The following is a 22,607-nucleotide window of genomic DNA, read 5'->3' on the forward strand; positions in this document are numbered from 1 at the left end:
AAAAGAAGAAATTCCGGCTATAACTTGAACGTCCCTCGTATATGTCGTATTTTACAGTTATTTACAAGGATTAAATTGTCATTGTAACAAAAGGGCTAGGTTTAAATTATTTTCATTGTTACACCTGTATAATAGTGCGCCACCAACATTGTTTTCATTCTATTGTTTAAAGATGTGGAGATGAAAGTTAACATAAGTTTCGATAGAAATGAACTGTAGAACGAGGCTTCTGTTTCGAAATCTATAATACTGGAGAAGAATTATTATTATTATTGTAAATTATGAAGTGAATTTTTGGAGAAAACAGGTGGATCAACTTGTTCAAAATAATACAGTATATTGTCGCTATACTAGTCAGTAATGCTTGGGGGTTCTCCCGTTTCCTTCCGAATTCTTCATCCCACTATTTCATTCATTCTCATCATAACTGTCTTGTTTAGCCTACACGACATAACTGTGGGACATGAAACTGGAAGTAATACATATGTCGAACAAGTGTTTAGTGAAATTAAAGCGTTCATGGTCAAATGATACGAACAGAATGTCAACAGAACCTGGAACAGCCGAAATTTGTGTTCAGATGAGCTTCAGAATGACTTATCAAGATTTCTGGAAAATAGGACTCTGACGCAACATGAGCTTAAAAATATATATATATATTTGAACAATTAGGTAAGCGTCTTTAATATTTTGTGTTATTTTCATTTAGTTTGGCTAGTTTAGTTATGTTCATTTATTTTCATTTCGTTTAAACTATAGTTTGGCTCCTAATAATAGTACTGGTAGTTAATATTAGTACCTAGTGTCAGTTACCCGCTTCGTTACATGTATATATATATATCTTCCCCAAGTTGCCAGGCTGAATTTGGATTAAACAGCATCGGAAGTATCATTGTTCATTTTAGCGACACCAAAAGAGAAACTGGTTGGACGATATCAAAACAGAGAAATCGTACGTGAAGACGAAGAGGTTAGCGGAAGACCTTATGATAATGATGATGATGGTGAGGTATTGGATAATTGGATTGTATATGGATATTGGATTGGATTTGTTTGCCATGCTTCCTTGGACTTCGAATTAAAAAAACAGCTCGCTGTAATGTTTGCTAATACTACGTTGTGCCAATATAGCAAAGTAACGTCACTAACAGTAGAAGGATGAGGGATTTAAGTTGTTCAGTTTCAGTGACCATATTGTCTCTCTAGACAAGTGAGACCATAGGAATGACCTAGAAGCGTTTGCACTTGGTTAACACATGGGTCAACAGATTTATAACAACTATTCTTCTATATTAAGCGTATCCATACTTAAAAATTAGAAAATTACACGAATGTGCATTTTCCTTGTTCATGTTTAATATTAATGATGCAATAACAATAAATATAATAAAACATCTTTATTATGTCTGAAACATCGTCGCTGTTTAAAATCCTTTACATATTTTGCACGGGTAAACAAAATGATTTGTAGGCTACATTTTCAAAAATAACTTTTCAAAGCTTTACCAAGTTCATCCAATGCGAAAAGTGTTCAGAATGGTATCATGTAGACAGTACAAATAATATTGCAGAACAGGTTTACAAAGTAAATAGTATAGGAGCTCAGACAGTCATTTTGTATGTGAAAATCTGTGACTTGGTGACTTGACTCAAGTGGTTTTCTCACTAACAACAGCTATGTAACAGAAGGATCCATATCGTGGAACAGGTTGAGACGCAAGGAATTTCCCAGCATCAGGAGAGACTTTAAAGATCAGAGGAAGGTTGGGGTCTCCTCCTTTTGGTGGCACAACCTTCTTAGCTTCATGAGCTTTCAATGCATCCATCTGAAATAATAATAGTACATTAGTCGGTTGAGAAAAAGTGCACAAGAGGTTTTATCTAGTTATTTAATTCACATTTGATGACTTAAGTAACACTACACTACTTCCCATCAACTGCAACAATAAGTCTAACCACTTAATAAATACCCATTTCTCTCTTGGAAATCACTTTATTTTATATACAGAGCTATTTAGAAAATGATGTAATAAAGTAAAGCGTATTTATTTTGTGCAGAAACCGTAAAAAAAAAAAAAAAAAAAAAAAATTGATTGGAAAGAAAAAAGGGAAGGTTTTTATGGACGTTACAAGTGTTGGATATGAGAATCCTGGGTAACACCAGTGGCAGCCGGTGGGTTCTGGTTTCGGGTGTTGCAGTACGAACGATCGGAGAGAATATATAAACTGCACTCATTGACTAATCATCATAACTTTAGATGCAAATGCTATGTGACATGAAATTAAATAAAATTCTGTTTTTTTAAAAAATAAACAAAAATAATGTAGAACATTTTATCCGAATAGTCACCTTAATTAGTTAAGTCCATTCTTCTCGCTTTGATTGGAGTAAATTTGCCTAATTCATACGTTTTACGTTATTATTTATTGAAAAATTGTATTTATTCATATGTACAGTGTACATCATTTTATGTTCCCTACGATTAAGTTGGACATTACAAAAATTATCTTAAAATGCTTACAATATTTTTATTCGCGGAGTTCCTTGTTTCTGTAATAAATTTTTAAAACGTAAGAACATAAATATTTATAAAATACTGGCTTGTATTAGGAGGTCAGAAAATATAAATAAGAGCTGATGAATAAAAGTGTATCGACAGTATCGAGATTAACCCCTTATTATGAATTATTTTTTACCCTTGCTGTACTATTCATAACAACGTATTATCAGCTACCGAGAGTGAAGGGTTAAGTTAATGCTGGCTTTGTGTGTAGCAAGAGTGGCGGCAGCTTGACCTACCACGACTTATAGGTGTGTATAATACATCAGAGTAGAATACGCAATTAGTTCGCCCTCGTCCAATCTTCCTACCGTTACCTACTACTTCCCTGGGAGGGAGAAGGGTATCTGATACCATTAAAAAATTTTCGATCTCTACATAAACAACATGCATTTATTGTTACTACAGTATTATTATTTATGCGGTTGTCAGTAGGGACATGGCTTGTCCATAGGTTTATAATCAAAAGTAGTTTCGAAGGAGGGATACGGCAAAAATCCCTTTTGATTGCCAAAACGAGTGATGGGACTGAGTGGTTGCTTACAGTGTGCCCAGCGTACTATAAATGTCAAATGCAGGTCTAATGCCTTTCAGAATAACTTGAGGCTCCACTGAAAATCGAACTTCACATGTATACTACAGTAAATAAGAATTATTAACTAAATTCTATGAATTCTACCAATTTACACTTCTACACTAATTTAGTTTACAATACACACACACACACACACACACACACACACACAAAAACAAGGTGGTAGTTAGAGATAGTAGTGCTAGTTTAAAGTTTTCAAATCTTTATTATAGAACTGACACCATATTTCTAAAACTTACGTAAGCCTCCGTTAGTGGTGGCAGAAGTGGGTTTGTAGGTGGATTTTGAGTGAATGGAGGCCCCAATTTGTGCTTCTGTGCATGCGATACCAGAAGGCGCATGTATTCATTTCGTCGCGTGTAAAACTCAACTTCTTGTGGGATTGACACCAGTTTCAGCATCCATTTCTGAGCCTGTTCCCTCTCTGAAGCAAAAACATGATGATAATAACTATTAACGTTACTGTGGAAGATTTATTTCTTTTTAGAAAAAAAAGGTATTAGAATGTCATGATTACTTCTTACGTATTTTTTATAACAGAAAGGGATCGCAAAATTAACTGTTTCTGTTCACACTGAAAATAAGTTTTGAATTTGTCATTCAAGTAAATTAAAATTTTTACTCAACGTTACAAATCAAGCTTCTTCGGTTTTTTTTTTTTTTTTTTTTTTTAACACGGATAAAAAGAAAGACCAAATTAGCGTCTGTTAACGAGTATTCCGCACTATCCATGTCTACTGTAGACATTTTTCGGTTCCAGGAAAATGCAGTACAATCTTTACATTCGTCAGCACCGGAACTTTGATGGTACGACAATAACAAATCATCTATTTTATTTTATTTCAATTGCTTTAATTTAACCCCTTACCGCATTGCCGTGCCATATATGACACATACCCCTTTTTTCACTTTAGCTTTTTTGTGATTTATCAAAGGCATCAAATGATTGTTTTGTCTGCTGTGTGAGATATTGACGTGTATGAATAAGAGATTTTGGAGTCATCTGGCATGTTCTTTGTGAGTTGTAAGTGTGTCATATATGGCACTTACTTATTTCTCGTCGAAATTAAGTGAAAAATCTAAAATTCAAGTTGTAATTCATTTTTCAAGTTCCCATATGAGGATTTCCAATACTGGTTATTTTTTTTTTCGCTAAAAGAAAAAAATCATGCAGAAAGGGATTAACATACCTGTGACGAATAGTAAAGTAATCTATTTAAGACATTTTTTAATATTACAAAATAAAATAATGTGGGATTGCATGTTCTTAAATTCAATTTATTTGCGGAAAAAGATAGTCCCATCTCGGAATTTACATTTAACGGAAGAAACAAAGCACAATTCTGGGACACTTTGGATGAAGATAAATCCACTGGAAATCAACAAGCATTTATTTGCAGCACGAAGACGTCTTGTTTTCTATCATAGCTAGGTAGGGTGTTTCATCAAATGAAAGAGAAATTCAAACAGTTTTGTACGTACGCATGCACATCTACTGTTTCCTCTATCTGCCGTTAGAAAGCGCTAGTAGCAAAGATGGCGATTAGTGACCATAAATGCGTTTTTGCATTTTGCAAAGAATGAATCTGTAGCTATAGTGCAATCATCTGTGTGGAGAATTTTTAAGGAGAAGCTTACAACTACGTCCTTATCGCTTGCAGTTGCTACAAGCTCTAAAACCTACAGACTACGGTTTACATGTTTGATGAAATGTTGCTGCATGATGATAAAGATTTTCTGCATTGTGTTATCTTCAGTGATGAATCGATATTTCACCTAAGCGACGATGTGTACACTCATAGTGTTCGCATCTGGGGATTAGTAAATCTCCACGAGATGGCACAGTTACAACTAGGCTCGCCTAGATTGAATGTGTTTCGTGCCATATCCCGACGGAAAGTTTATAGGCCTTTCTCACCTATCGACTCGATGTGTGCCGTGTGACGAATGGTACTCACATTAAACACTTGTAGCAAAAACTGTTTGAGTTTCTTTCATTTGATATATTATTTATAATTGTACGTTAAATGTAATAAATGATACAAAGGCTTAAAACTTCGAAATTCATTTTGAAACACCCTGTATAAACTACAAGAAAATACTGAAATCATGAAAATCGTAATACAAATAGTTATTAAAATACCTAACTGTGTTAGGGTATAAATATGTCAATAATAATAACAATATCTCTGTTGTTTAAACGTCATCTCAAACGTATTTCATTTAATTCGTTTTTATATGAAACAACAAAATATTTGAATATTGTTCCTAAAACATATTTATGTTTATTTTTAATTTACTAATTAGCTGTAAAGCCTTGTACATATTATAAAACTGAGCAGAAAAATATATTTTCTAACCTTTTTTAGTCAAACCACCTTGATAAGTGTGGAAGCTAAATAAATCCAGGTTAAACATCTCATTTAAGTCATCAATACGACCTAAATTTGGATTCAATTCAGGCGAATTCATCGTGCAAGCTTGGTTTCCCTTCAACTACAAGAAAACTCTGAAATGAGAAAACGAGACAGTTAATATATATATATATATAAGAATAAGACGGAAAATCTAAAAGAATTGTATGTACTTGAGTGGTATGTTTATAGGTTAGTTTTCAATGCTGAATTTATTAATTATCCTTTCTATGATTCATATTTGTATAACTCCATAAATAAATATCTGTGAAGTTAGGTTGGAAGGGTAACTATCTAATTTTTTATTCGGATGAACAAAGCAGATATAACACTGAAGACATGATTCGGAAAACTGACTGAAAGAGAAGGTAAATGTAATAAAATTTATATACAAAGTGTTTCAAAACAACACCGACAACGTTTGGGAGATGATTCTTGACACCAAGATAAGACAAAAAGTATAGACCTACCTGGGTGCAGAAATCCGTTATTTCGGAGTTATAGACTGCCGAAAGCATGAAAAAAAAAATGAACTTTAAAGGTCCATAGCTCCAAAACTATGGAACCTTCCGTTGTTGGGTCTAAACTTCATTTAGGAACTATTATGTGCCCTATCCAAATATCCATGTTTCAGAATCCTGCGGTACATCCGCAACAATTTTTATAGAGGGGGTTGGTGAGTATTTCAAATTATATGCCCATAACCAAATTCCCTCTATTAAAATTGTTGCGTGAGTACTGCAGGATTCTGAAACATGTAGGCCTACTCTTATATAGGGCACATATTAATTCCTAAGTGAAGTCTTGACCCGACTATGGAAGGTCCCATGGTTTTGGAGCTATGGATCTTTAAAGTTCTTTCTTTTCCCCATGTTTTCGGCAGAATATAACTCGCAAGGAAGCATTTGTGCACCCAGGTTGGTCTATACTTATCTCTTCTTATCTTGGTGTCAGGAATCACCTACCAAATGTTGTGGGTGTTATTTTAAAACACCCTGCAGATGGCAAGGTTAGTCTTAACCATTGCAAATTGACAGTTACTTTCTTTTAGTTTACGATTATGTAAAGAGGCTAAGGAAGGCGCAGATGATGAGATGGATGATAATGTTGAAATTACGAAAATTAGGAGAAACGGGAAAACCGCGAGAAAACAAACCCACATGGTGTTTGGCCATAATACTTACTTTTTGGTATGCTAACTACATACTGGGGTCTGGCAAAATCTAGGATACTCAGGTCCGGATTTAGAAAGGGGCTTCAACCCCGAGTCTCCACTAAGGGTTTGGGCCCGATTCCGAAATTTATCATTTTGTCCTTTGCTTCACCAAAATTTCCCGTTCTTCGGTTTACTAGTACCATTTTCAATGAAAAATTATGTCCACTAAATAATCTCATGCGTTCAAGTTGCACCCTAAAACCTGTCTGTGGGAACCCTTGCTAACGCTTTCAAAACATCATTACGTGACTGATATTTTTCTTTAAATAATATTGGTGTGATTTGAAAAGACACACTGACATTTTTTTGAGGCAAGTTGATTCTTTCTTCGGGGCACGAGCGAGTTCGAGCGAGTTTTCATTGAAACTCGACTCGATTCGAAACAGACATCTTTGAGCTCCACTCGCGAACTCGGCTCGAAAAATTTTATCAAACTCGACTCGAGTTTCGAGTTGAGCCAAATCGAGCCAAATGCTGTGTGTATTTTCAAGTACTTTCTTCAAGTATCCTACATAGACAATATAATTATTATCAATGATACTACTACTACTACTATAACATTATTATTATTATTATTATTATTATTATTATTATTATTATTAAACAACGCCGTGTATAAACATGAAATATAAGTGGTTTGTATCTGAATACTAAAAACTAGTTGACTGATGACCTCGGTAGTCGTGAAATCTAGGAGGCAAGGACATCATTCACGAGGTTCTGGGTTTGAATTCCGGAGGGGCAAGTATCCGAGCTCGAACCAAAAATCGTTAAAAGTTAGAGGGCGCCAGCCACACATATTCAAAACTGCTTGGTCCGGTTTTAGGATTGTCAACGGCTCGTGCGACTAGGCTCACAACTCATACCCTATCGAACCGAGCCAACAGCTCACCCCAAACGAGCCGGCTCGAGACGATGGTTCACCTGAGCCGAGTCGGTGCTTCATCTCAACCAAGCCGGCTCGAGCTGTTCGTTCAGTTGAACCGAGCTAAGCTGGTTAACATCCCTTCACGGGTTGAGCTTCTGCTTCGGCTCAAAACTTGCACCGTGCAGGTCTCAGCCTTGGTGGTGAGAACTACAGTATATACTTATGTTAATGCTCACGACATTTGAGACTGTCTCGTTATAGACGAGGCGAGATGCGAGCAGTGTCTCACCTCGTGAGCAACACTAAAAATATTCCACATTACTGCTTACATTTCTCATAGCTTTCGCTTTCCAGTCTAATCAGGCCATGATTTCAAAACGAGTTAAAACGAGCTAAACGAGCGAGCCATTTTTCAAACTCGACTCGAATCGAAACTCGACCTCAAAATAGTGACTCGGCTCGGAACTCGACTCGAGAAAATTACCTTTGACTCGACTCGAATTCGCTTCGAGTTTCGAGTCGAGTTTTAGCTCGACTCGTGCCTATCCCTAAATAGTAACATTTGAAAATCTTGTTTTAACTATATAAGGAGTCATACTTGGACATTTTTGTATCTGTCTCCCTCTGTCTTTAATATAAGCTATTTTTTTTATCAACTGGTAAATTTCGACTATTTATTATTAAAAAACTTGGACATATCATTCTTAACGCAAATATATTATGGCCAGTGGACACATACGCAAGAATTTATTTTGGGATGGGTCCAAATTCAATATGAAGATAAATATTAAATTTTGTAAAAAAAAAAAAAATGAAATTAAGACTAAATTTACAGAAACATCTTTTCGGAATTTATTTTCTGACTCCAACCTTCATAGCCTCAAGTAAAAGGCTTAAATTACACTTATAGTAAGCACATGATTATTGCGAAGACAGTATTTAAGCCTATGCATTCGATGCTGTATATAGGGTCTATATCAAAATACAGTATAATACGTAGACTGTCGAGAAATGCTGTTGTACTGTAAACATTTTATCCTATATAAGCTGCGGTAAACACGTTCAGTTTCAAAATACGTCACTGGACAAGTGGTTTTATTTTTCTTTTATTATTATTATTATTATTATTTTGAAATATTTTATGGTCTCAAGTGAAAATGCCATAAAATCCGCATTCCTAGCACCCACCCACTGCATACATCCCTAATGGCCAGGGCTACACGAGACAACATGAGTGAATTTTCGAGACGAGATTCAAGGCGAGACGAAACTCTTCCAATACAGAAATATAGACATTTTGCAAGATGATATATAATTTTTATGACATATTTTCGAGGCGAAACATGCACATCTCTAAGCGTAGCTTAACTTATGAAACAAAATTTATTATCATTAAATTTCCAAAATATACCACGCATAAGATTGGTAGTCTTATAGAACGTTGTCTATTGACAAGTATCAAAGCAAAAACGATAACAGATCTGGAGAAGCGGTTTTCCGCAATCGATTCAGCGTCCCAAGAATAAGTTCTATCTCTTCCGCTAACCCTTTACTCGAACCGGAAGTGGTTTAAATTAAGTGTTTATGGTTTCAACGTTTATGGCCATATAACGAAAACGGTAATAGACAGCGATAAGAGGTTTTAGTAATTGATTCAGCATCTCAAGAGAACATGTTATCACCTACAACATTCTATCGAAACCTGAAGTGGTTGAAATTTGATACTTCTTTGGTTTTAGTATTGATTTCCATACAACAAAAACTTTAAAAGATTTCGAGAAGCGGTGGTAGGAGTGCACTTTGAGCAGAACAAGTGACTTTGTCACAGGATGTGTGGCATTGGAGAAGTATAATCACTGTTATTTGTACGTAATAGGTTAGGTTAGGTTACGAACCTGTTTTATATGAGGAACCGGTTCAGGTGAATCTGTTCCTATGAATGTTCTGCTGAGAGTGCACGTTTGTCGATGCGGCTTCCTGAAAATTAATTAATTAATTGGGGTCTAAAGGTTGCATCTCCTCCCTTAACACTCTATTTAAACCACAATTGGTAGAGGTAAATGTTTAGCAGAAGGGATTCAGAAGTACGTAAAAATGCGAAATTTACGGGAGAAATAGAAGATGCAAGCACTTAGACCTAACATAACCTAACCTAAACTAACTTAAACTAACCTGAACTAATCTAAACTAGCCTAATATTAATAGAAATAAGTGAAGATTATTTTTTCGAAAATTATGTCGGACCCCTACGCTAATATAATCTAACATATAGTAACCTACCCAACCGAAACTAACCTGAACTAACCTAATGTGAACATAAACTACCGAAATTATAACATCTTTTAGAAATAAATAGCTAGACCCCTTCTGCTAAACATTGTCCTTGGTAGAAATTAACCATTTTCGATTTGAACGCTATACTTTTTTTTTCATTATATTGTTGCAATATTAATCTCAATGATAGGACTAAATGATTTAGCAATAGTAAATAGTAGCACATAATTGCAGCCATTAAGCTACACAATATCATTCTGACTTATTATTGTTCTTAGGAATTCATTTATTTTATTAATAATGAATACTTACATATATGTTACTCAATAAATTTCTTTAATTTTTTTATAGGAGTAATCAATTCTTTTAGGATTTAATTGATTTTTAAAGTATATGCAAAACTATCGGTAACTGATCCTATAAAAGAACGTTGATGTTACCAAATTTCTTTCTGCTTCTTCTTCTAAAAACATCAGAAGAAAAAGGTGTTGGTATTGGCCCACTTCACCTAATATTTATGATTCTTATATATATTAAGGTTCACGAATTTTTCACATTCAGAACTATGAGCCCTTTTTTTCTGTCATTCATTTTACTATATTATATTAGTGTCCTTAATGTTAATAATTATCATAAAAATCTTGGTTAGTAACTAGATGTGTAGTAATATTCTTACTTTTGTAACAACCTTTTTCAGGAATGATGAAAAATCTCGAAACAAATCAAAATCTTGGATTAAAAGAAAAAAATCAACGTATTTTAAAGTTTCAGTAGCTTGGCTAATTTAACCTCATTCTGTGTACCAAGCCAAAATAATAAAAAAATTTCAGTATAAGAATATCAAGCCAAATAGTGGAAGATAAACGCATACTAGTTTCTAGTTTACATGCGCAACGGAAATTTAACATTTATCACAGGTTCTTGCTATAGTGGTAGACCCACAATGAGGTTTTAATTGGTGTGCCATCTAGCACATGTTCGACACGAGCTTACGATGTACATTGTTATTATCAAATAATCTAGATATTTAATATGAATTTCTGGAATGGAATCATAGATTCAAAATGGAAGTTATTATTTATTGATTCACAAAAAAAAAAAATCGAATTTCAATTTAGAAAGGTTGATATAAAATTACTGGTTTCGGAATACATTCGATTTCAAATATCTTGACTTTGGACTGTTTCAATTTTCACGTTTTATCACTACATAGATTTCAATATACATGTTGTTATTATAACAAGATTTTTATATTCATAGCTTTCCAGTACAAGGAAGAAAAGATAAACATATAAATGATACATTATTAATAGCTTCTTTTGGCAGGTCAAACAGATCAAAATATTTTACTACCTTTTAACGAAACAATACTCATCAAAATGCGATGTTTGGCTACCACTATTTCATATTATTATACATTGATCCATTTATCCTTCATTTAAAACTCAGGAAAGTACAGGGAAGAGATTAAAAGTAAAATGATAACGGAAAATGTTCCGTGCACGTCCATCAAATATTGCATATGTGCCCGTACTTATATACTACATTAATATTCCACTTTGGGAATTGTTTCATAATTCATCTGTTCTGTATTATAAAATTTGGCTTACATGTCATGGGCCACATTTTACAACATAAAAAAACTACATTGATTATCCCTACTAATGAGCATGCAATATATACAAATGAATATGAAACAAAAAATACAATGTTTAGTACTTTCCTGATTATACTATAAGCATACTATTTAATTATATGGATCAATACATCGCACTACTCAAAAGAAAACGACAAGTTGACCATACCTGAGCTAGCCTAAGCTTTCAAGTTACATCATTTAATCAAGTCGGTAAAATTTTGTACTGGAAACTAATTCTATAGTCGTACCGATGCATACTAGAAATTTTGATAATAATATTAGCAGATCATCGGTAATATCACGATGAGGCTGTTAGATGCGTAACGCAATACGAAACACTATTCGCACATAGCTGTCATGTTACTAACACGTACGAATGAAATTTTCCAGCAATTAACGTCTTTCAATATTTCAAAGTTTAAAACGCAAATGGTACCATGTATTAGGGTGAATTCAGTTCGGAATAATTCCCATGAAAGAAAAGGTAAACTTTAACGTTACCTGCTATAAGTTGTGGGGCGAGTCCAGACTATTCTGGATCCTACCTCTCCATTAAGTTGCAGGGGCCGGTCCCAAAATGTCTCGGCCAGAAACAACAGATGTACCATATCCTTCTATTTTCTTCACAACGAAGAGATAATGGTAATGGTGACGCTTAGGTTCACAATAGGTTCTTCATAATTTAGGTAAGACCTCCAAAATTTCTTTTGTCTAATGCATCACAGGTTATTTCGAATTAAAAATTTTATACACTTTGGTCCTAGAATAGCAATTTAGGCTTTTAAATTTCGAATTTTTCCTGGAGGTCCTATAGCGTCACATATTTCACGTTAATACATTATAGTGGAGCGTCATGCATTTCCTGGCCACTACAAACCCAGCTACTCCACAATATCTCATATTACAAAACATAAACTTTATCATAATTACCATCTTAAATTTTGAAAATCTAATGGATTATCAACAAATATGATATATTAAGTTAAACTAACAATTCTTCAAGCTAAGAACCAAAATATTTGTACACATCACTTACTTGTTCCTTTCCGTCCCGGTCGAATAAACCAATAGGCGCCCCCCACCTCTTCGGAGTGTAAACGATGTAAGGCGCCATATTTATCTCACTACCCATGATGCATCAACACACGACAGTAGAAAACTAATCACTACTGTTCAACTACGAAAGGTTTGCAATTAATATCATAAGTAAGTTTTAGATAATAAGAAGTTAACACATTCATCATAGATTTCACGTAGAAAATTTAAAAGAATCCGATATAAAGTTAGGAATCATTCGCAATTAATATTAGTTATATACGAATATAGTGTGCAGTTATTGAATAACCTTGCCACCCAAAGGCTTGTATTAATAGTAAAGAAACATTTCAACAACTAACGTTAATAGCTAACATGTAAAAACAAATAAAACGTGTATTTAAACCAATGGCACGACTATACTAAATGGGGGCCACTTAAACAAAACAACGGAAAACAACAACAATGCAAGGTACCGTAAAGGGGTACGTTACACTTTATTAGTCCAAAAAATAGTAATACAGGGAGGTCCGCAACCAGAGGGGGCTAGAGGGCCTGGCCTCCCCTAAACTTTTCGTGGCCCCTCCAGGCTTTAACACAAACTACTATTATTAATACAAAAAACACAATTTAGCTATTTGTAAATGCATTTTTAATGACTTGGCCAACACAACCTCTGTGGCTGGTTGCGGGCCTGAATACAGGGTTTCTCCAAGAAGTAATGAGACTGACCGCTGCGCAGCGCTCCAGTCAACACCAGAGAGCTCTCAATGGGTGGTATCGGTGGTGGGCGTCTTATCTAACCATAGCACTGTGCAGCAGCAGTGTTCGTAGTTTGAGGGAAATTTCCCTAATCTAGGGAAATTTCATAGGTAAATTTACTAAAAAGGTAATTTTTTCGATAAAATGTGAAAATCCAGGGAAATTCTCGCACAAATTGATTGACTTAAATAAGTGCTTAAATGCTTCTTTGTTCTTCAGAAATAAACCAGCACATAGCAATAGTTTGTGTGTGTGTGTGTGTTCAAAATAGCATAATTTACATCCGTCCTTAGCTGGGTGTAGTTTGTATTTTTGTTTTTAAAGAAGTGAAGGAAAAGGTTTTGAAAAATAGAATCAAAAATTAAATGAATAAAGCAAATGTAGTTGGCACATCGTATAATATAGCTGAATTAATTTTATGACTTCTGTCATAGGAATTAGACAAGCAAGAAATGAGGGAAATATTGATAAGAAATGGGAATATTTTTGCCAGTCGAGGGAAATTTTCTTAAAGAAATCTATTCTCTTTCCAGCCTTAGAAAAAAGTAGATGTAAACAAACCCACCTGACTAGCAGTAGGTCGATGACCAGTGATTGGTTGTTAGTCTCACTGCACTAGTATCCTACCGCAATATAATCCCTACTAAAATAATAATTTCAAATAAAGATATCTGAATTTGTCCTGCATTTTGTAATAATAAACGCAATATATATAATATTTAACAACAGTTGTAGCTTTATTTCAACCTCACCCGTAATAGTATTTACTGCACATGCGTATGCCTTCTCCTGCCTATCCCACTCATTTGAAATTATTGTAGAATGCAGTTTCATGGCGACGATGTGTGACAAAAATCCATTTTCGTCTCGTGTTATAAAACACAAAAGAGGACAACAGGAACAGAGGCAATCTCGTTTATATAAGGATTTAAGAAAATACATATTTGCAACATAGCAGTGGTCAGTGTCAGTGCGTTACTATTTACCAACCAACTGTAGCTTTACACTTTGGAAATTATGTGACGACAGTAAGTAAGTAGACGATTTTGCTGTTCACGTCTCTCGCTGCCGAAGCACGTATGAGCCGCGGAGTAATACATTTCGCTTTGTTTACGTCTACTTTGTTCTAAGATTGAAAAGACTTTAGAAACACTGCGCAGCAGTCGCTTCTGAGCAGTGAGAGAATGAGGGTCGATCGTTGCGCAAAGTGTGTTTTTTCATTTTGGTCACGGGATAAAAAGGGGAAAATGGAGCGGACGATAGAGCAGTGATACGCCATCAAATTCAACGTTCATTTGGACAAAACTGCTTCAGAGACTTTTGCCTTGATTGAACAGGCATACGGAGACAATGCCATGTCAAAAGCCCAGGTTTTTCGCTGGCATAACGGCTTCAAAGACGGGCGGGGGACACTTGAGGATAAAGATGGATCTGGACGCCGTTCGACGAGATCTTCGGATAAAAACGTGTGAAAGGTGAAAAACCCTTGGACTCTGACCGTCGGCAGATTCTGCGATTATAGTAGCGGAAGAACTTAACATGTCCAAGTCAACGGTACACCACATTGTAACTGAGAATTTGAACACGAGAAAAGTTTGTGCAAAATTGGTGCCAAAAGTTTGGAGTGATGAACAAAAACAACGACAGGTTGACGTGTGCCGTGAAATAGTGGAGGTTGTGGAAGGTAAAGTAGATTTCTTTTCCTGTTCCCCAAAATGAAAACCGCCCTGAAAGGTCGCTGTTTTGATGACGTTGCCGCCATCCAGAAGGCCGTAACCAAATTTTTAAAAGGCATTTCGGAAGCTGGCTTCCAGGGAGCATATGAATCATGAAAATCGCGCAGGCAGCGGTGCATCAACGCCCAATGGAATTATTTTGAAGAATTTTGAGTTGTTAAAATCGAAAGAATAAATCTCTGTTAATAGACTCAGTCTCATTACCTTTTGGACCAACCCTGTAGTCTTACAATTTTAAAAACTCAGATTTCTTTCTTTCAAATATTTTATTATTATTATATTCAGTGGCGTATTTAGGATTTTGTTTCGGAGAGGGATATGCAGAACACGAGGAAGCAGGGAGCAATTGCCCCCTGAGTTGGACAATTAAATATATTTTAATTTATGTATAAATTGAAGTTCTAATGGCAAGAATTTGCAGACTGGTGAATCATGTGAGATATGATACAAAAATTTAGGAGTGAATCTAACCGTTTGTTTTATTCATAGAAGAAAAAGGAAGCATCTTCTTGTCCTACCTAGTTTCTCGGGCTACTTATTTCTCCCTCTTGATTTTCTTTAATTCAAACATTTACCTTTGTTTATAACTGAACGATGTAAATATTACTTTGCTATAATAACTAAAGTCCTGTTATATTCATATCCGTATAAGTTGGTGTGGAGCACCAGTTTCGCTTATCAGCTCTGGTGTTACTGACGACGGCCGATTTGAATCAAAACTAACAACGATCGACTTGAATCACAACTAACAACAGTCGAAAGTATGGTAGGAGAAACGAAAGAAAATAACAACTAAAAAATAAACAGAAGAGTGGAATGGACGAAAAAATGCAGTTTTTATATGGAATGAAATATGACAAATACAGTATTATTTCTGAACAAAGAACATTAGAAAACGGAAAGTCAATAAAATCCTTAGAAATGATAAGAAGGATTATTGTTATATGCAGTGGCGGAACCACGGGGGCAATTGCCCCCCAGAAGAGGGAACTTTTATTTTATATACAAATAAAACCCATCCCAAAGTTTGGAGCTTTTAAAAGTAGCTCTAAGTAGCAGTATTACAACCCACCGCCCCCCCCCAGAACTCCGTCCTGGATCCTCCCCTATTTATATGTGGAATGCGAAAAACTGACAAATTTATTTCGGAAGAGACTAAGCCCGATAGCACTCCCCTAAATACGCCACTGTTATATTATGTGCTTCTATGCTGCTACTTGCTAAAATTGACTGTATTTAAAAGGGCCGTAGGGCACGTAATTCACAAACTTTAATGCCATATGAATTAAAACTTTAAGATACAGAATAGAATAATGAATACCTATATTATTCATCATTGTATGGTTACCACGACAGCTAAAAATTATTAGTTCGTAGATAGATAGTAACGCATAATTTTCAAGCTTTGATTCTAAACAAATAAATTCCTTTTAAGGCTACCATATTTCCTTGCAGTTGATCTGTGTGAGGGACTGTAATATGCCAAACTACCGTACATTTTGTATTTTTGATAACTGACCAAAAGTGAGACACATTTATCAAGTTTTTTTACAAGTTCCTCTTAATTCACAGGCCTATAAACATATTATTGTACGCACTATGAAACGATTATGAAGAAATGATCCCTTCCGTGTAGTTGAACAATGAAAGCCATTACATCACATACATGCTGTATTTCTTTCATAAAACCGTCGCTCAATTTTCATAAAGTTCTTATTATATTCCAGTTTTTTATTTATAGTTGTACTTGAACGAGGGGCGGTGAGCATGAGAGAGAGAGAGAAGATACGTAGGTGTATGCCAAGAGAGAAGTAGGGCGCCGAAAGCTCAGTAGCCCGCATTACTTGTTGTGGCTCAGAATACTCTAGTAAAGTGCATGCAATGATTAAAGTGTGTATACAACGCACAGGACTACATTTAAGGAGGTTTATTAGATAATAATCTTACACTTGTTGTTCTTTTTATCATATTTGAGTTATCCAGTCTATGTGTGCTCCTTATAGGCCTACATTGGTATTTCATAGTGATATAATAGCTTTTTCCAGTAAATTTTAATCCTCAACTATAACACTTCTCTCCTTGCTATCCTTGCAAATATTAATATTTGGTGCAGATTAAGAATATGGAGCCACTATTTAGAAGAATTACTGGTAAAATCTATAGATTCACAAAGAAAGAGTAACATCTGAGGAACTTAAATATTAGCGCAATAGGTAAAAATATCCCAATTAGTACGCCTGTGAATAAAGCAATACGGTAAGACTAGTACAATTACGGTGTCATTGTTGTGTAACCCATCATACAGGAAACAATTATAAACAATATGAGTTATCTTAGATCTGATGCATTACGCATATTCCAAAGTAATTTTGTGCCACATTTTCTGTAAATAGCGCTCCCCTCGGTACTTTCCACTCCTAACACACTTGCAAGTTGCCTGCCTTCGCTTGCAATAAATTTTCTAACTTACTTTTAAAGACTAACAAGTAAGAAGTTAAGTCACGTTGCTTGTAAATAGGGCCCACAGCAATGTCATCAGCTTCCTAACTCCCAGTGTGTTAAGAAATGTTCCCTCGCACAAGCATGTCTAATAAAAATAGAACATCGTCAATAGTTCGGTGTTTTGTTTAGTGCATGCATAAGGCCCAATATGTGTATAACCATTGCCATTACGCTCCGTTCTTGTTAACCCTCACATGAGAGATCCAAAATTATAAATATTTACATATATGGCGACCGAATACAACTTCTAAAGCTGTTAGCACACATGAAAAATACTTCTGTCATCTTATGGTTCCCCATATTGTCAATCTGTACGATATTATTTTAAATTTTTAAAGTAACCTGAATGTTATTCACCTTTAAAAATGAGCATTAGTTTATTTTTACAGCACACGAAATTCTCCTTTCTTTTGTTACCAATGTCCCATGTTCTACCACGATGAGGTGCTGGGACAGTGCGGATCAAAAGTTAACCTGACATCTGGTGTGCATTCCACTTCTATACTTCAAGCTTCCGTACTCAAAGTGTGCACTTCGCACTTCTGGACATTGCCTCAATATTTCTGCTCCAAATGATAATGCTACTCTGTAGCAGAACGAAAGGAAAATAAGATTTCCCTATAAGCACAGATCTGAGGGACCTAAGAATCTAAGTATTATTTTTCGAGCTTAGTTTTTTTCGCTGTTTAGGTTTCTATGACCAGAAGTGTACCATTCTTCTGCTTCCATTCCTATGTTCATCGTAGTTTTGTCAATGATCTGTGCCTGGAAATTTTCTCACAATCATCACTTCTAATGTTTTCTCAAATTTCCATTCTGAAATTAAAAAGCCTAAATCGCCTTACTCTATTCAATTTTCTTTATTCAATTCCCCTTCATATACAAGAAATTAGGTAATGAATTTTGGTACACTATTTCTCTATTTTTTTCTTATATTAGTCAGAGAAAATTTTGATTTTTTCAAAATAATAAATAACATTGTAACTTATTGAAGAGAATCTCAGACCCTGAAACAATATCTGAACTGAAAAGTGAAAATTAAACCAAAATATTGCAGTAATATGAAAAATAATACATGCAGCCGAATTTCTCGTAAGGTCATTCAATTATTACGTAGAATCTTAACGACTATTTCCGGTGATTTTTTTATTGTTAATCCTACATTGGTGAAAATGCAGTGGTTCCTCAAAGAATTCCATTTACTGCTCCCTTTTGTTATTGACCACGGCAAGGTAACAAAAGGCGCCGCAGCGTGGCGCTGGATGCGCTTGGAGAAAACGAGCGGCGTCTTCAGAGGCCTGGAAAGGGCTTGGAACTCCTTCTCCTTTCTCCTCCGACTGCATTGAAGCCAGGAAAGTCTCGTTCAATTCCTGAATCTGAAACACAAGAAATCAAAATTAATCGCTCGGATGCGTTAACGTCTTGAATACTTGCACCAGCTTTATTGTTTAAGGGCCAGTCCTACAATGTCCTGATATTCTTTCTGATTACTATCAGTCAGAATTAGATATCAGGAAGTTGTCAGTTACTTTAACCCGTGGTTCGTTCTACAATGTACTGTGCCTGATATATACTCTGTCAGATAGTTAACCCGAAGCAAGGTTCTAACGGACCATTTGGTTGGTTGGTTTTCTGTTGCTCATACTGAAAACAATTGAAACGTCAAGTGCGTTTTCAGTGTGCTTGTTTAAATTATCCTATTGAAAACATGGGAAACAGAAATGAGTACCGGTATTTTTTGATTATGCATGTTATAGTCTAGGGGTACACTATCGTAAAGGCAAACACAAACTTAAGTAATAAACACTTTTTAGGCTACACTTACATATGCATTGGTACCATATACATAGAAATATTGCTGTTCGTCCTTACAACCTAAGAAGCAATGCTAAAATTTATAACGTTAATTTCGTTATATATTACACTCCATTTTATAATACTACATGTGATAACACAATCTGAGCTTTTAATTAATTCAGTTATTTGATATTCCACCTCTAAAAATATGTAAATTAGATTAATAATTTAGATATGTTTTATATATCATTCAATTTCAATAATTAAACTCTATATTTTATATAGAATATATTTCTTCATCTCCTAACTACACAAATTACATGGCGCTTATATGCGGGCACTTGTACCCAACGGGTACTATTTATCGTTATAAATTGCCATATATTCGAACTAAAACTTATCTATCAGTTTGAGTTCTTATCTTGTCAGCAATTTCCTCATGCAGCTGACGACAACTGTCTTTTGTCAATCGAAATATCTTCTTCAGCCCATTTATCAAAGTGATCGATTCGTTGTCTGATGATTTTTGGTCTTCTAGGCCTCACTATATATTGAACAATCTCCTCATCGTCCTCGGACACCATCAACAATTCTTCGATTTCGTCCATGATTCACTACACGACAACTAACAAGTAGCTGATAGCTGTTAACAGGCAATTGAACTTCCTGTCAAAGTACCAACCAGCTGATAGGATTTATCAGCCACCTGATTGTTATCAGGACATTGTAGAACACTTATCGGAAAGATGTCAGGAGGATATTTATATCGGACAGATATCAGAAGATGGTAGGATTGTCCCTAAGCTGTTTATTTACCTCAGGAATCATTTATCAGTTTTCTTTTAAATGATCTAAACTTTTAATGATTTGATTTGACTGATATCCTCCTCAAGTCTATTTAAATGCCCATTTCTTGGTAATTTTTGATAGATAAAAGACCAGATGGGATGACCTTAATACTTTGGAGAGAGGGCACTATCGCTCCTTCCAATCCTCCTTTGTCCTCATTTCAAGCGGGCAATGTCGTAGTCGAAAGAAAAGAGAAAAAAGAAAAAATACAGTAACCTAACGGAGAAGTACCAGGGTGGGGCAAATAAAAATAGCCTGAACAAGTCAGGAACGTCATTTCAGATTTTGCTTGGGGAGGGCAAGACCCCCTGATATAAGTAAAATTTCGCGTTTTTCACTGATTTTCTACTATTTTATTGATAACATCTGTATAAATCTCAAACGCAGGGGGAGGGGCAATTTCCTCTCCCTGCCCCTTCCTAAATGACGCCCCTCGAACAAGTGGATAAGATTGGACGTGAATGTATGCTTGGAACCACACCGCCAGTTGAGATCTTGTGCGGGCTGTGTCACTGTGGGTTGAGCAGTGCACAGGTGAAGATGAAACTCATAGTGCACCAGAGGATGTTCGTTGTGGAAAGTTACGTGAAAACAAATTCGTGGAAAATGTGTGGTCAATTGTTTGCTCAAGAATTTCATGGTGTCACAATGACAACAAAGAATGCAATGCAGCGACTATTCATTAAATGGCGTCAGACAGGATGTTTAAACAAGGGGAAAAACATTCCGAAACATGTACATTAACGGAGGCAGCATTGTGGCAGCATTAACGGAGGAGGAAAAGACATACGGTTACTTCCATCACAATGAAGCAACTGCCCATACAGCCCGCCGAACCATGGATCACATTTACACAATCTTTACTCCTGACAAAGTTATCAGCAGAAGTCAGTCCGGTATCGGCTCTAGCTGGCCATCCCGATCACCTGATTTACCATGTGCGATCACTTTTTGTGGGGAAACCTCAAGTCTAATGTGTATCGCAACAACCCTCATAGTCTTCAAAAACTGCAGCAGAACATTTCTGATGAGATTGCAGCAATTCCAGTACCCTAGCTTCGATCTGCCTTCTGCAACTTGCTGACCAGGGCCTAAGAGATGCATGGTGGTCATTTTCAACATCTGCTATAAGCAGGTCAGAGAACTATGTCCTTTCCTTTACTGTGCTTCCTTGTATCCTAGAACTCTGTTCCTCGGACCACTTGCACTTACCCAACCCTGTACCAATTTGTACCCATTGCCATTGAATCCAGTAGATCGTGGGGAAAAGAAAGCCTCAACATCAAAAAGGAAGTAGTTAAACGCATCAGCCATTTATCCAGTAATGATAAACCAAACACCTTCCTAATTCAAAGAATAAATATGGCAGTACAAAGAAGTCTATGCAATCGGGAACCATACCGCCAGGTAAAGACCTAGACTAGATTTTCCTACTTTAAAAGCACCTGTTAATTATGTTGTCTAATTTTTCTGTTAGAAGAAGAAGAAAATTGTTTTGTGCCTGACAATAACTTTTTAATATTATTTATGTTATTAGAATCTGTTGTTATTTGTATTTTTCTTTATGATGTTAGCCTTCATTTATTCTTGTTATTCTTCTCACTTATTTACTAGTTTCCTGCGAACTTCACATTTCGTTATTTTATTGTTATTGTTTAATTATGATTTCCTCTATTTATAGTTCTTACTGTTGAATGTATGTATGAATGAGTTATAAATATTCATACAATATAATACAAACACCATATTTAGAAGAGTAATGTAATATACTGACCTAAATCCCTTTTCCACAAGAATACCTTAGGTAGGGCCGTAACTTGTTGGGGGCAGGGGGCAACTGCCCCCTTCCCAGGGAAGCTCCCAGCCGTTCGAGGGGGACCACTTAAAAACAAAATTTTCTTATTCCATATATGATATGAACATGAAATTATAAATGAAGCATCAAACATTTCACTACATTACATAAACAAAACAGCACACAGAAGGTAAATAAAATAAAAATCAGTCGTGGGCCCATTCCAGTAAAAAAAAAATGTCTACTATTAGGGGCTCTAGAAATAATATTTATTCGTATGGCTTTGGGATTTGTCAATATTGTCCCCTTAATTAATTTGTCATGTATGGAACGGCCCAGAAGCGTGGAGGAGAGCCCATAAGCTCCAGGAGGCCCACAAAGAGTAAGAGAAGGATGGAAAGAAGGGGCTTATTTTTTTAATTTTGCGGGAGGGCCCAAAACAACTTTTTCTAGGGGGCTCAAATATTAATGCTTTCCCCACCCCCAAGTTACGGCGCTGAAGTCAGGGTACTTTTAACAGCAGCTGACAAGTACTTACGCAAATATCTAAGGAATCCCACTCCC

The 22,607-nt window shown here is 35.6% G+C and overlaps 2 protein-coding genes across 6 annotated transcripts in view; both read right to left on the reverse strand.

Moving 5' to 3' along the window:
• Positions 1-1,382: 1,382 nt before the first annotated feature.
• On the reverse strand, positions 1,383-12,726 carry LOC145664961 (uncharacterized). 4 transcript variants are annotated; one of them, XM_081732104.1, is made up of 4 exons: positions 12,604-12,726; positions 5,517-5,665; positions 3,396-3,580; positions 1,383-1,826 (listed from the first exon to the last, which is right to left on the reverse strand). In XM_081732104.1, the coding sequence occupies exons 2-4, from the start codon at positions 5,626-5,628 to the stop codon at positions 1,650-1,652; spliced, it is 474 nt and encodes a 157-aa protein (XP_081588230.1). In that variant the 5' UTR covers positions 5,629-5,665; positions 12,604-12,726; the 3' UTR covers positions 1,383-1,649. The 4 variants fall into 4 exon arrangements, with proteins under 4 accessions (XP_081588230.1, XP_081588231.1, XP_081588232.1 ...); XM_081732105.1 differs by lacking the exon at positions 12,604-12,726 and adding an exon at positions 12,069-12,420; XM_081732106.1 differs by lacking the exon at positions 12,604-12,726 and adding an exon at positions 10,241-10,390.
• Positions 12,727-18,447: 5,721 nt separating this feature from the next.
• LOC145663809 (uncharacterized) overlaps positions 18,448-22,607 on the reverse strand; it is a 38,115-nt gene continuing 33,955 nt past the window's right edge. For both annotated transcript variants that reach the window (XM_081729901.1, XM_081729900.1), the window contains exon 4: positions 18,448-18,978. In XM_081729901.1, coding sequence (XP_081586027.1) covers positions 18,802-18,978 — 177 coding nt within the window. In that variant the 3' untranslated portion in view covers positions 18,448-18,801. The remainder of the gene's footprint in view (positions 18,979-22,607) is intronic.

The sequence above is a fragment of the Thermobia domestica genome, chromosome 11 (genome assembly GCF_964235325.1).
Source record: "Thermobia domestica chromosome 11, izTheDome1.hap1.1, whole genome shotgun sequence".
In the NCBI taxonomy this organism is placed as follows: Eukaryota; Metazoa; Arthropoda; class Insecta; order Zygentoma; family Lepismatidae; genus Thermobia; species Thermobia domestica.